The sequence below is a fragment of the Pseudoliparis swirei genome, chromosome 1 (assembly GCF_029220125.1).
Source record: "Pseudoliparis swirei isolate HS2019 ecotype Mariana Trench chromosome 1, NWPU_hadal_v1, whole genome shotgun sequence".
NCBI classification, from domain to species: Eukaryota; Metazoa; Chordata; class Actinopteri; order Perciformes; family Liparidae; genus Pseudoliparis; species Pseudoliparis swirei.
Window position 1 is genome coordinate 16,919,273 of NC_079388.1, and position 14,899 is coordinate 16,934,171.

A 14,899-nucleotide genomic window follows, 5' to 3' on the forward strand; every position below is an offset into this window, starting at 1 on the left:
CTTACTTTATTCGTGAACATGTCCTTTCTGGAGGCCGTTCATCGGGAGCGGGGGGAGTCATCGTGACCGAGCTGACCCCGTTGGGACTGCAGAGCGGTGATGCAGAGACTCTGGAAGCAATCGCTAGCAACCTGTCAATCACAAGGAAACCACACCCTGCAGCATACCCTGCTTTATGGTCGATTTTACTCTAAAGTAAGGACCATAATTTACTAAATAACCATCATGTTGTATTTAAGAAGACTTGAAAGTAGCAATTAAGACCATAAACACATGTTCGCAATGCTGACTATTATTGGCCAAGAAACAGTTCCAGCACAGGAGCTTTGGTTGGACTCCGGGTTGAGCGGAGACGCAATTGCAGACACGGAAGTCACGGGGGGATTATATTTCATCTCATTGAATGCACCAAAAATATCACAAATTGCAGTTTTATTAACATATTCTACGTTGCAATAATTGAGTTGTGTAGGGAGTCACGCCGTTCCCGTACAGATCAGTAGTGAGCAGTGGAGATGTTTCCAGATGTGTTGTCATGCTAGCTGTCTTTACGCTCTGCTAGGCTATGTGGTGTCAATCTATTTATGGTAACTGAAAGAAAGCGAATATGTACACGACCGTTCAAAAGTCTGGGGTCATCCAGACAATTTCGTGTCTTCCATGAAAACTCACTTTTATTTATCAAATGAATTGAAAATTGAATAGAAAATATAGTCAAAACATTGACAAGGTTAGAAATAATGATTAATATTTGAAGTATTAATTTTGTTCTTCAAACTTCAAGCTCAAAGGAAGGCCAGTTATAGCTTATATCACCAGCATAACTGTTTTCAGCTGTGCTAACATAATTGCACAAGGGTTTTCTAATCAGATATTAGTCTTCTAAGGCGATTAGCAAACACAATGTACCATTAGAACACTGGAGTGATAGTTGATGGAAATGGGCCTCTATACACCTATGGAGATATTTCATTAGAAACCAGACACTTCCACCTAGAATAGTCATTTACCACATTAACAATGTAGAGAGTGTATTTTTGATGAATGTTATCTTTATTGAAAAAACAGTGCTTTTCTTTGAAAAATAATGACATTTCTAAGTGACCCCAAACTTTTGAACGGTAGTGTATTTCACAAAAGGTCCTGCACAGATTGAGGTTTATATTGACAGCCCTTGATTACATACAGTAGCAAAGACTCAAGACTTTACCCTCACACGTCGCCTGTTTGTCACAAAAAATATATATTTTGAAAGAAAGAACATTTTTATTGATGTGGGGACATTCTTCTCTACATTTGACCCATCCTTAGTTATAAGGGAGCAGTGGGCTGCAGTGAAGCACCCAGGGAGCAACTAAGGGTTCAGTGTCTTGCTCAAGGACACTTCGACATGCAACTAATGGGGAGAGCGGGGATTGAACCGAGGACCTTGCGGTTAACGGGACGACCTCTCTCCCCACCGAGCTACAGCCGACCGAAAAACGCAAGTGAGAGGGAAGGAACACGGCAGGCTTTGTTTTCGAAAAACCTCGGCACATTTCATCTCTTCAGATATTGTCTTCTCGCGTATGGAGAAGACCAAATGGAATTTAATGATCTTTACCTTCGCATTGAAAATGCGGAAAGGTAATGTTTTGATCGCCGTCTATTTATTTGTATGTGTGCGTGCGTGTTATTCGCACAACTCAAAAAGTATTAAACCGAATCGCATGAAATTTGATGGGATGATTGGTTATTATCCGGGGACCATTTGATTAGATTTTGGGATCGATCGGGTCAAAGGTCAAGGTCAATGTCATGAAAAGGTCAAAAATATTATTTGAATCGCATACAATTTTGTGGCATGATTGGTTATTATCCGGGGACCATTTGATTAGATTTTTGGATCGAACGGGTCAAAGGTCAAGGTCATGAAAAGGTCAAAATCTTCTTTTTACCATAGCGCGGTCAATTTCTATCTAATTGGCATGCAACTAATGCTAAAATGTTCATAATTCAATGCCCAATCTTGTGATATGCGAAGGTATGCGCTCTACCGAGTGCCCGTTCTAGTTTTCTATATTTCAGCCGGATTTTTTTCTATCCTGGCTAAACGTGGTAGGAGTCCACTGTAAGTGCATCAGGGTGACTGATAAAATAATCTCTCCTCGGTTCATCATGAAAAAAGCAATGCAGACGATCTGACATGTGACCAGTCGGGTGGCTGGATGTGACCCCTCCCCCCCCAGAACCTGCAGAGGTTTAGATGAAAACAGAAGCAGGCCTGTGCTTCCCCACCTGGGCTGATCCGATGTCATTCCCTCCTTCTGACGGGGCAGCTCAAACTGAAGCCCCCACCACCCCCCCCCCCGCCTTGTGGCTCATCCATCACCCTCTACGCCTGCTCCTCAGCGTGGAGCCGCCATGCCATCGCCCGCTGAGCCCGTACGTAGGGAGGGACGATCAACACTGCCGGTGAAATGTTGCTTCTCTTTCGCGAGACTTGATATACAGTGTGTGACTCTGGGAAAATGAGCCCCGGGGCGAGCAGGCAGGAGGCTTATGAAGTATGCTTGAAATAATAGCTTTTTAGACTTGATGTTTTATGAGAGTTGACTCGCACGGATCACACCTTCCCAACGCCATCAGGGATCCTTTGGAGCAAAAACGTGTTTCTAAGGAAATAGTTCACATACACACCTGCCTGGGTAATTTTTATTCGGGTTTCTGAGAGAGAATATTTCATACTCAGGAATGCGATGAAGGGCGTGGATTTTCTTTATATTTCATAATTATAAATCAAGCAAGCATCCCTCCAAAGTTTTCCATCGTCGTATCACGATTTCGCAGACTCGTGGTTGTCTTGGACCAAAGCTCATCCTGGCTGCTGCGTGCGTATCACTTGGCTGCAGACAATCTGCAGACGACCAGATGTGCTGTGGCTATTTCTTTGTTTTTCAAGAGGGTCGGGGGTTAGTGTGTATTATGGAACGGACACCATAATGAAGCACGGTACACCTATGTTTGGCTCAGATTATTATACAACGCTGTTATATGAACTGTCTGAGGCCAACTGATAAACCCACTGTACAGTATGAGTCCAGCTGGGAGCACTGAAGGGTTGGACTGGCTGAATTATTTGGGGAGAATTCCGATGGTTATTGAAGTGGAGAGCTGATGCGGTTGGCAGTGAAACTGTCTGCTGTCATGGATTTCACCCTCAGAGCCAAAGTGAGCGCCTGGCAATCAAAACCAAGCGGGATCAGAGCTCCGGTCTCTTTGGGCTGAGGAGATCCATGTGGAGCAGAGGCCACACTTTTCCAGGTTTGCCTGTATTCCCATGGCCCCACAGTAGAGGAGTCCCCCCAACATCCTTCATATCCCTTGTTAACAGTCAGTGGCCCCATATGGTACAGTGGCCATTAATATTTATGAGAGGGGAGCTCCTCGCCGGGGCCTCGAGGGTGACAAACAGTGTGACCTTTCAGAGGGCCCGTGTTTACTGTGGCTGTCAGGAAGCTGGTGGGATAAGGGAAGAGAACACCCCCGCCCATCTTCCTCAAAAACCAAATGAAAGCAGGCTGGTGTTTGGCCTGAGCAGATGCTGGTGTGATACCATTCAGAGTTTTTTTTTTGGGGGGGCCTTCGGATGAAGCTCTGCCATCGGCTCCAGCCGCCGTGTGGGTCGACTGAGAGCCTCGGTGCCATTCCAAGACGGGACATTTCCATTTAGCAAAACATATTTTCCAAAAAGTGTGTGTCGTGCGCTCACACGGTGTCTCTTTTTGTTTATAGCCTACACCCCTCAGTGGTCTGGGACTCTCTCTTAAAAATACAGTTCATTATTTTCAGTGTGGGAGTGACTCAACAGAATTTTCGGTGCTCAGCCGTCTGTGCTCTTATTTGTCATGAAAACACAGGCCGAGGCCTCTCTTCAGCGTCTGTGATGTTGTCTGTAAATTATAGGTTGCACACTAATTTGGTCAAATAAAGCGGTGAGGGCAGTGGATGCATATGAGAACATTTATATTCTGCTTGTTTTGGGAAAATGAATGGCATTGTGCAGTCCGTGTCAGTGCGGGAACATTATGATTTGCTTGACTTTGTTGATTGATTCATCTCTGAGCCGCTCTTTATGGGGAGTTTGGGGAGATTTTATTTCTATAACTTCTGTCCAATTGACCACAAATTGTACTTGTATTGCTTTTTCTGTAGTTTTATAGTGTTAGAAGAACCATGACATTATATATGAGACCTGAACTGGGATCAAAGTTCTTGCATAAGTTGTGGTATAAGGACCATGCACCCAATGATGTCTCCTCATATGTTTTTCCTAAATGTGTTGCTGATATTTTCTGAAAACGAGAAGGTACTAAAATAAAACAAACCAGATGTCTGAGAATGATTCCCTTTGGCAGCTGACGTGATCAGATAGCCCTACAATCAACACATTATGTATGATTACATATATTACAGCTGTTCTACTATTCTTTGGAGGTATTTCCCTAATAATGTAGATAGGAGGGAGGTTGGATCATTCTTATGTTATATTGCGCCATCAGCTTGAGATCAGAAGTCGGAAACGCAGCCTCTGATTGGTCGACAGACTGCTTACAGCATGTTTTCTATCCCAAAACTCCTGGACTTGTTTTAAGATGTTCATGTCGTGACCAAAGTCGCGCCAAATCCACCATCATTAAAAATGTGGGATTCGAACTTTACCGACATCTTGTCCGTGTTAGCCTTAAAAACTCAGGTACATTCTTGAGGTTTTAAACACCATAGAACACATTGTATTCGCTGATGACGCTCATGTGATTGATTGAAAGCTCTGTAGCAGCTGTTTAATGGACCTTGTGGCCAGATGCTGATCCGAGCTGCCGTTTCCAAGGTCAAACAGTCAAACTCAGATTTTTATCATTTAGATTCTACATTTGCTTCATAGATTTTTGTATGAATCTGATTAAATTCCTTCACTCTTTTGAACAGAATCCCTCCAATAATTTGGTGGCACAGAAAAGTTGAAGGTAGACGGAGAGTTTTTATTGCCCACCGTAAGGCACAAGCAGTCCCTTTGCATTTTTGAGACAACAAATAACATCACCATGGTGAAGTGGCTCTGAATGTCCTCACATCCTACAAATAGAAGTCCTGTGAGCGCCTGGGAATCGCTTGCTAACGACATGATGATGGATGGAGCAATGCCACCCAGTCCAGTAAAACGCCTTTATGAGAAAAACTTTTGCACCACTTCCTTCATTCTTCTGCTATAAAGATTGAAATAAGTATCAATCTGATTCAATCGTTCTTGAATAAAAAGAATCGTATTGGGTTTTATTATATCTCAACTGCAGATTCTTGTACATTTGGTACTTTTATGGAACTTCATGGTGGCAGCTCAAACTGGGAAAGCATAGTCCTCACCACTTTCTTTCATAATATATATCTTTACCTTCGCATTGAAAATGCGGAAGGTTATGTTTTGATCGCCGTGTATTTATTTTTAATGCGTGTTATTCGCCTAACTCAAAAAGTATTAAACCGAATCGCATGAAATTTGGTGGGATGATTGGTTATTATCCGGGGACCATTTGATTAGATTTTGGGATCGATCGGGTCAAAGGTCAAAGGTCAAGGTCATGAAAAGGTCCAAATCTTCTTTTTACCATAGCACGGTAAATTTTTATCCAATTGGCATGCAACTAATGCCAAAATGTTCAAAATGCAATGCCCAATCTTGTGATATGCGGAGGTATGCGCTCTACCCAGTGCCCATTCTAGTTGGATTTGTTTGCGTCCCCTATAACTTCCACTAAACTCAACCCCCCATGAGAAATATTCCTTTAACATCCTCCTTCAAGTTCACCGCGTTCACGTTCGTTTGAGGAGATCCAGCCGCCCGTGGAGCGTCTCATCTCAGGACCATGTTGTGCTTTTCTACAATCTCCCCGGGCAGGAAGTATATATCCCGATAGGGCGCTGCGAGCTGACGAAGGTGAACAGTTTGTTAAACTGGAGACCACTCTTGGCTCCGAGCTCTTCCCATCAGCCCCCAGGTGGTATCCGTCACCGCTAAAGAAGACATCCTCATAATCTAATCAGCCGACGTGCAAACCTTCCGCATCCCTGAACAACATGCATCCTGCGATCATTAGACGGAGATTACTCTTCACAACACACTGACACAGCGAGGAGGGGGGGGGGGGGGGGGGGAGAACGATAACGGGACCTTTTGAGCTCCAATGTCTGTGGTGGGAGCTGAACCCAGAAGGGCCCACCCAAGGAGACTGCAGCAGAAGGGGGTGAGAAGGCCGAGCTGCTGGTGGGCGCCGTGGAACAGTACGGACCAGTATGCTCGCCAGTGTCAGATCTATCTGTGGTTTTTGTCCCGAAAAAAACAAACTAAACTTGGCCAATCTTGCCTCGAGTCTCCGGTTTATAACTTAGAAACCCCTCAGCTGCTGTTGGAGGAACTGTCTGATGCTGAAAAAATAAATAAAATGTGTATATGTTATGTTAAAATGTAGTCTAAGAGCCCCTCATGTACTCGGGCACATAAGGAATGGAGCTGAATGATGACGCTAGCATGCTCGCCATGTCAATGGTGAATGGTTGAAGCTTTACCGCTCTCGTAGTCTTAGTTTAGATATGTTACCATGTTTATATTAACATCTTAGTACTAAATACAAACTGGTGTGCACAAAGTTTCAGCCAAGGCTGATGGGAATGTTGCTAGTTTTGCACAATTTTTAAATTGTTAGTCACTCAGCAAATTAAAAAGGTTTTGAGATACTACAAACTACCAATGTTAACCTCATGGTGGGGGGAGAAAAGAAAATTAGGAGATCACCAAATTCATTAGGATTAATATATGCGCAGAATTGTGTGCCAATAGCTTTTGAAATATTTCACTAAATAAGTACACTTTTTTTTTATGAAGTCAGCAGATTACCAAGTTATCCTCTGGGGACAATGAATGTTTCTACATGTCAAGGCAATCCACCCAACAGTTGAAATAATTCAGTCCGAGTCAGAAAGAGCCACGTAGGAGACATTGACCTCCAGTGTGGCAAGTTTCATTACGATTAATCTCCCAACCCTGAGCCATTTAATTAATGTTATACAGAGATGTTCACGACTCTCAAATCACTGGGTTGTTAAAAATACAACAATCTCCATCTCACTTGAGACTTCAATGTGCGTTCCCTTCATGGGTGACCTGTGTTTCCTCGAGTGTTTCTGTAGTCTTGACAGCGAACACAGGGAGGGAATATTCCCTTGTCGGATTTAATGTTCCCCCTCCATCACATCCAAATTAACACTCGAGCCGAGCACGTTCTCGAATTTTAAAAAAAAGCAGGCGTGTCGCAGCTCCATGACATCTCGTGCTTTATTTAAATCACAAGAAGTCCTCCCACATGCACAAGTAATGAGCATGAAATGTCAGAGGAGAAATGTTTGATCCAAATACAGATGAAATCCTGATCCGTTGTGATGATCCAGGAAGTGAATGCATCCGTGCTGAAGAGCCAGCTGCCCCCTCAAGCCATCCAAGAACAGCAATCCCCCCCCCTTTATGAATAGGGCCGAGGAAAGCCCTCGTCAAATGCACAAGTGGAAGGAAGTGGCTAATGTATATGCCGAGGCTCAGAGGAATCCGTTACTGGGGGGGCGGGCAGAGTTTGAACAAGTGTCTGTGTGTGGCTGATGGAACACAGACAACACACTGAGGAGTTAGTGTGATCACGACAGAGAAAGATTGACTGGGGGAGATCTTTGGAGACACGGAGACAGAGAGTATGCATTCATGACGCAAATCCCCAGACGGATTGGAGTCAATCGAAGCATATTAGAACAGCTTGTCCTCATCTCGCCTCCAAGACGCTTTGTTTTTACTGAAAGAAAGACCAATTTACCATATCATTCAATTTTAATAGATTTTTTTTAATGATTTCAAAAAACAAATACCCTGACCCTGGATATAAAAATGTAAAGTAACCAGGATAATACAAAACAAGATAACTCCAAAAACAATTATTATTACGGAGGAAATGATATAAAAGACAGTTGGGTCAGTTTCAGGCACTTGGGACCACACAGTCTTTGTTCGTCATGCTACACAACAAAGTGTTTTTCTTGGGTCCTTTTTTCCCTAAACTCGTCACTTGAAACCACAGATAGAACAAAAAACTGGTTTCGCACAAAGTATTTACATTTAATTTAAAGACCCAATGAAAGTCTACCATCAGACAAGAAACAGACCTATCAAAGTTCCTCCGTCACATATCAACCCTTCATATTTGTTCCATACATGTCCACATTAGTTATGAAATTACAACGGAATAAAAAAAAAGTTATAATGGCTCAAATACATTTTTTTTTCTTTTTCTTTTTTTTCAACAGCAGTATTAAATCAATATAACTTAGTGGACTGGTTTTGATATAAGATTTGGCAACAACAACAAAAAAAGACATTAATTCCTTTTTGTTCACGATCGGCCCCAAACCCCCAAAAAAAAGCCACATTGCTACAGAAGCATCGAGCGCTCGAAGGAACGCTCGGCTTTCAGAAACGAGAAGTTACACATATATCGGAAAGCGCTCCTCGCGGCCGAGAAGCCGCCGCTCAACTGCAAGGCAGCCACGTCTGATAAGCGTTCCACGTCGCCAGGTGGGACTGAACTTGCGCCACGTAGTAGTTGCTGAAGTTGACGTCTCGGACGTAGGCGGCGGGCTGGTAGTAGCAGGTGACGTTGGCCAGCGCGGGGATGGCGTTATGCTCGGCCATGACGCGCAGCGCCAGGGCGGAGATGAGCGCCAGCGTCTGCCGGCGCTCGTGGCCCATCAGGCACACGGTGCTCTCGTCCACCACCCGCCGCAGCGTCACCAGGAACTCGTAGCGCTTGTGCTCCATGCCCGCGAAGTGGTTCTGCAGGTACGCCTCCAGCTTGCGGTGCTGCACGTTGATGTCGGGGAAGTCGATGAAGAAGCGCGAGCACATGTAGCGCTGCATCCGCTTCATCTGCGTCTCGGACGACGGCCGGAAGCCGCGCACCAGCAGGTGGCAGTACTTGAGGAGCCCGCCGCCGCGGATCTCCTCCGGGTTGCGGGTGGCGATCGTCCGGGTGCGCAGGTGGCCCAGGGCCTCCTCGAAGTCCCCGTACATGCTCTCGCCCTGCACCGTCGGGTGGAAGCTCTCGGACATGGGCCGCTCCGAGCAGCGGTCGAAGAGCAGCAGCGAGTCCAGCGTGATCTGGAAGGAGTCGACGCTGAACTCGAAGGGCCGCCGCAGGGAGTCCACGAACTTCAGCTCCACGTTCTTGCCGGTGTTGTTGGACAGCGAGATGAGGCTCCAGCGGTCCGTCTCTTTGCAGACCTTCACCAGCTTCTGCACGTACGCCTCCTTCAGGGCGACGGCGCTGATCCGCTCCCGGCACACGCCTTCGGGCAGGAAGTCCACCAGGCAGCCCAGAACCACGTCCTTCACCACGCGGAAGGTTTTGTCGTCGGGCAGACGCAGGCCAAAGATCAGGTCCAGGTCCTTGTAGCCGAGGCCGTTGTCCTGGTGGAGCACGTGGCTCGCCGCGGAGCCGTTGAGCTTCACGTCGGTCACCGCCACGCCCCGTTCCTCCAGTCGAGCCCGGACCACCTGGTAATGACACAGACAGGGAGGTGAGATTGAATGATGGGTCTCGACGAGAAGAGGCCAACGCGGTAAATACAAGTCGAAACACGCAAGGAAAAGGAGCCGCTTTCTCCCCGCTGCTGAAAATAAACAGAATCTCAAGTGCTGTAATTTCAATGTCATAAAGAACGAAGTGGGAAAACTCCCGAGGAGGATAATGAGATGAGTTTTATTGTCCAGGAAAGTTTATTGAATTCAACCTTTAAAGTCGCATTAATCTGAAGCGATGGCAGCACAAAAAAACTAATTAAAAACATCACAAGTTTGGTTTGAACAAACAGTAGAATGTTTATCTTTCACAGGTTATTAAATATAGAGGCCTAGTTACACGGGTCTTGACTTTTATTTTTAAATGAGAAGCAATTCAAATAAAAACGCAGCAGGATTTCAGCGTTTTTTGGATCATTTAATCGCAGGTGAACGCAGACTCTGCATGTAGAGTCAGAGAGAGGCAGATAGCCAGAGCAGCAGTGCTTTCAGCATCTTCTTTAAAAAAAAGTGAGGCGGTCATGCTCGGCTCAAAGATCAGCATCATTAACCAACAGCTATGCAGTTGTACGAGGGTGACGAGAGCCTGCACGACGCTCTAATGATTTACATAACCGGTTTGGAAGACTCGTCTCCTCAGAAGCGACAAGAGACGTACCGCGCCGTGTGAAATGACGAGGCGACGCCGCTCGACTGTCGGGAGACGTGAACAAAAAGCGGTGACCTTTTAAACTTGGGCCCTGGGAACGCGATTCTCTCTGCGGTCACGTAAACACGCTTTGGCAAAGGTTCATCTGGTTATTGGAACGCACGCACTGTGGCGCTTGGGAACACATCTGAGCGATGGACAGCTGCGATGTTTATGCGTCCCGTCTGTTGCGTCACTCGAATGGCACTAAAGGATTATAAACAAATAAAAACAGCCAAACGAGACCAAAGCTGAAGAAAACCAAAAGCTCAAGCCGAGCCATAGGGGCAGTGGCGGTTCGTCCATAGGGGGCGCTAGGGCGCCGCCCCTCTTAAAATTTGGAGATGAAAAAAAAAGAAGAAGAAAAAAAAAAAAAATGTCAAAAAACATTATATGCCAAATCATTTAAATAGTAAATATACCGTGTTGACGCGCTAAATGTGTGTGGGAGACCGTAAGCCCCTGTCAACAACCACTTAAGTTAATGTGAAAAATATAATATATCGCCATTATCACGGAGAGAAGCCCTCCCTTTTCGGGCGCTGGTCAAAACCCGGGGCCAGTAAAAGGGGGCGGCCAAGAGGAGCAGTCTCGCTCTGAATACAGTCGTCAGCAGTGATTCCAATGTCAGTCACCAGACCTGGTAGCCAGCGAGGTACTTGAATGTTAGTGTCAAGAAAGTAGCACCGTAAAGTATCTGGCTGCATTGTACGAGCCGCTTAAACACACACAGATGTACATGTTGTTACTGTCAAGGCTCACTAAAATAGAGGCCACCAGGAGGTCTGTTTATCTTCCATGTGAAGTTTAATAAATCGGATTCAGCTAATTGCAAGTCATTGTATCGCAGGACCAACATCTGCAGTGAGTCAGAGAGAGTGATGAGAACAGTTTCGATCTTAAATCAATTAAGGCGCTGTACCTCTGGCTTCATCTAACTAACCACCAATTCAGACAAACAGTGAGAGTGCATCAGCTATGGATTTATAATCCGGTTATGAAGTCTGCATTTCAAACTACAGAGAGAGCATTTCAAGTAAATGAGCGATCAGTGGACTGAAGCGTGAGCTAGCTTGAGAGTGGAAGCGTTCTGCTAGCGTCATCTAAACATATATCTTATGAGACGTTGGGCTTGGACACATCTGAGCGAGCGCTGGATTTATGCGACTGGTGCGTCACTGACAGCAGTGAAATTTAACTACCTTAAACTGCCAGGTTCTGAGGACAACAAGCTCACATCTGCCTTAAATCGCAGTGCGCTGCTCGACCAGCTCGAGGAAGCTGAAGAAAGCATCCTATTTACAACTAATGCCTAAGATTTAAATGCAATAAACATGCATCAGCACAAATAAGAACAAAGCATCTTCTTGACAATGAGATGTCAGCCATGTTATTAGCATCTCTACTTGCTTACTAATACAAAATGAAACAATAAATACTTAGGTCAAATATAGCTCAGAAATCGCAAAATGATGCTACCAAGCACGCTATTCACATATCCAGATGGAGTTTATATAAAAGAATTCCAGCATGTTAGCAAATCGGCTCAAATAATTATGCATGTGATGTCAACAACACGCTGTCACATATCAAGTGATGATGCATTGTCACTTAAGAAGAATCGCATGTGACGAAATGGCTTTTTAATCAGAGCTTCTCATTCACATACAAGCAGAGATGCTATCGAGAATGCAAAAGAATTGTCGAATTTTTCCGGTAAATTTAAAGCATGCATTAACATACAGATCTATGAATGTCGCCTCAAATGTTTTTCAAGCCATTCCTCCAAACCTAGTCAGTGGTTTACATGGTGATTTTTTGCTAGTGCATGAATGCATGTTTATTCATTGATGACATATTAGCATAACAAATTCTTGAGACTAAACGCCCTTGATCAAATCTGACAGGAACAGAAGGCCTGTAATTTATGTTTTAGAATAACTGCTTAATTGTGTAAAGTAGACAAGCATTTTTGCAGATATTACATTGGCTTTATCATATCACCTGCGCTTAACCAAATCATGCATTAGTATCACATTTGCATATTGGTTCTATCATTCTTTATGTATCCGGTATCATTGTAGAGCTTGGGCAGCCAGGGATCCTGCTCAGTCAGACAGTAAAGCATTTGTCCTATGCTATTGCTCATGCAACAACGTTTTTCATTTAAAGAAGATGGTTTCCTCTCCTTAAACACTTCATTGCAAGTGAATGGTTCGGTATTACACGTAATGGAATCACCGTGCAATAACAAATTTGCTGCTGTCGAATGAGTCTGAAACTGAAGAAATAGTTTTTGTTTGGTTTGATGTTTAGTTCATTGTCCATTCAAATGCCTCATGGATTATGTCAGCATTTTCCATACATCATGGTTTATGTGTGAAGTCTTTATTTTTGAAGGCAGCTCAGGTCCACAATGGTAAATTCTGAACTGCAGTTGAAATCATGAAGCAACATGGGTCGCTTATTTGTAAAAAAATGGTATCACATTGCATGATTGTATGTAACATGCAGGCTTTCAGTGAGTAGAAATCTCATTTTCAACCTTATAAATGACAGACCCTTATCTTAGATTGATCATTGACCTTATCCCAGTTGTGTAAAGAGTGCAGGACCTCTGTCTGAACATAGCTTTAATGATAAGATTTTTTTTCATTTTTACTCTGTTGAATGTCTCTTACATAGCCTAAGCATATTTCATATCTAGTAGGGTAACGCCAAATCACTGCAGAATGTTTACAGCAGTGAATTTCCTTCCATTCACAACTATAGTCCTAGTGAGCGATTTTAATATCTGATTTGAGTGAACCGCATGACATTTATGGAACTTCTCTTCAATAGTGCAGAAAATATTATCAAGCCTTGATGAAACATGAGTGCAGGCTCAAGACATTACCACACATTAAAATATAGTGTTAAACACAGTTCACCAGTCATAGATTGATTGGCAGTGACAGATCACCTCTTTGATAAATGACAAACGTTGAGTCACAACACCATACTGATTGTCCTATAACACGATCATTTAAACACAAAGTATTTTTTTTACTAGCCACATACCTCTGCAATGTAATAACGCATTGATCAGTGACAGTATTAGGCATTAGAGCACATGTGTAGTGAGTTATTTCTTAGGCAGTGGATCCCTCTGACAAAACTGACATTAAAGGACTTGATTTAACATCGTTATGATGTGAAACACTGAAACGACATTTTATTTAACTTGTCAATGTGGAAATATACCCGTGTGTGTGTCGTGAGGGTCTGAATTACTTCATATTAGTGTTAAAACTAGGTTTGTTTTCGTCACCCTTCTTTTTATATTATTGACGATTGACAAGAAACACAACTGTTTCCTCATACCGAATCCATAGAAACCCGAAAGTATTCTCCACATTAATCTCTCCCCAATTAAACAAAAGGTATGCGTGACGTTTGCATAGGCTACCTTGTGTGGCTGATTTATTACTTAAACCACAGTTGTATCGCCCCTCCTTGACCACTTCTTCCACGAGACTTCATTTTAACTCGTATGTTAAACGTTCAACACCCCATTCAAACACAGTTGGGTGGCCCGTGGTCTCACCTGCACGATCTGCCGCGGCTGCACCGACAGCGTGGGGAAGTTTCCTCGGCCGTGGATCGGGACGCTCTCCCCGAGGATGGCGTCCAACCGCTGCACCTGATCCCAACACAGCACGCTGACCCGCCGGCTCTGCTCCGCGGCATCGGCGGAGGACATGACGACCGGAGTGAACGGGATGTCCTTACGGAGTGTGTGTGCGTGGAGGCTGAAACGTGAAGCGCGGCGATCCCCTCCGGTGATGTTCGGATAACTGTCGAAAAAAACAGACGGCAGCACGCTAGGTTTCCTTTCCGTTTTGTTTTTTACTAAACTCCCAAATGCAATGAAGTGATAGCAAAGTTTAGTGAAATATCGGACATCTCCAACGCACAAACGTCCAGTGTGTGTACGTGTGTGCCTCTCGCTCTCTGCACTGACTCTCCGAGCTGCACTCACACCGGCCTTTTAGCGAGTCGGGATTAACAGGAGCCTCCCCATTGGCTGGAGAGTCATGGACGCTTCGACGTGCAGAGGACTACAATCAGCACACGCACGCATGCGCACACACGCAAACACACACAGGCGCTCACACACGCAACTTTTGAACGCACATACGCACGCACCGCACACTTTTCGCACACCTACGTAAGCACACACACAGGCACACCCGTGCTTCCCATGCGTCAGAGGAGAGGTTCAGGGAGTGTAGGAAATATGGTAATTACTAGTAAAGCAACCTAGTTTTCGTTAAGTGTGTAAACACTTAGTGCTCCAATGACGTGGTCCGGTTGAATGACCTGTTCCAACTGTGTTTTGAGTTTGTTGTTATTTAGGCTCATCTATTTATCTACCAGACAAATCCATGTTTCTACTAAGCAATGCAGTTGTCTTTTTTTGTTTTGTTAGATGATAGAAGTCTTTCAACAGTTACACAAACAACACACCATAAAATGTGTGCGTGGGGAGGGGGGAGAAACACATGACGTCATTAAAA

At 44.4% G+C, this 14,899-nt stretch overlaps 1 protein-coding gene across 1 annotated transcript; it reads right to left on the minus strand.

Annotated features, from left to right (window-relative positions):
- Positions 1–7,902: 7,902 nt before the first annotated feature.
- tent5bb (terminal nucleotidyltransferase 5Bb) lies at positions 7,903–14,349 on the minus strand. The gene is made up of 2 exons (XM_056412836.1): positions 13,927–14,349; positions 7,903–9,628 (listed from the first exon to the last, which is right to left on the minus strand). Exons 1-2 carry the CDS (start codon positions 14,080–14,082, stop codon positions 8,606–8,608), a joined length of 1,179 nt encoding a protein of 392 aa, XP_056268811.1. The 5' UTR covers positions 14,083–14,349; the 3' UTR covers positions 7,903–8,605.
- Positions 14,350–14,899: the final 550 nt, after the last annotated feature.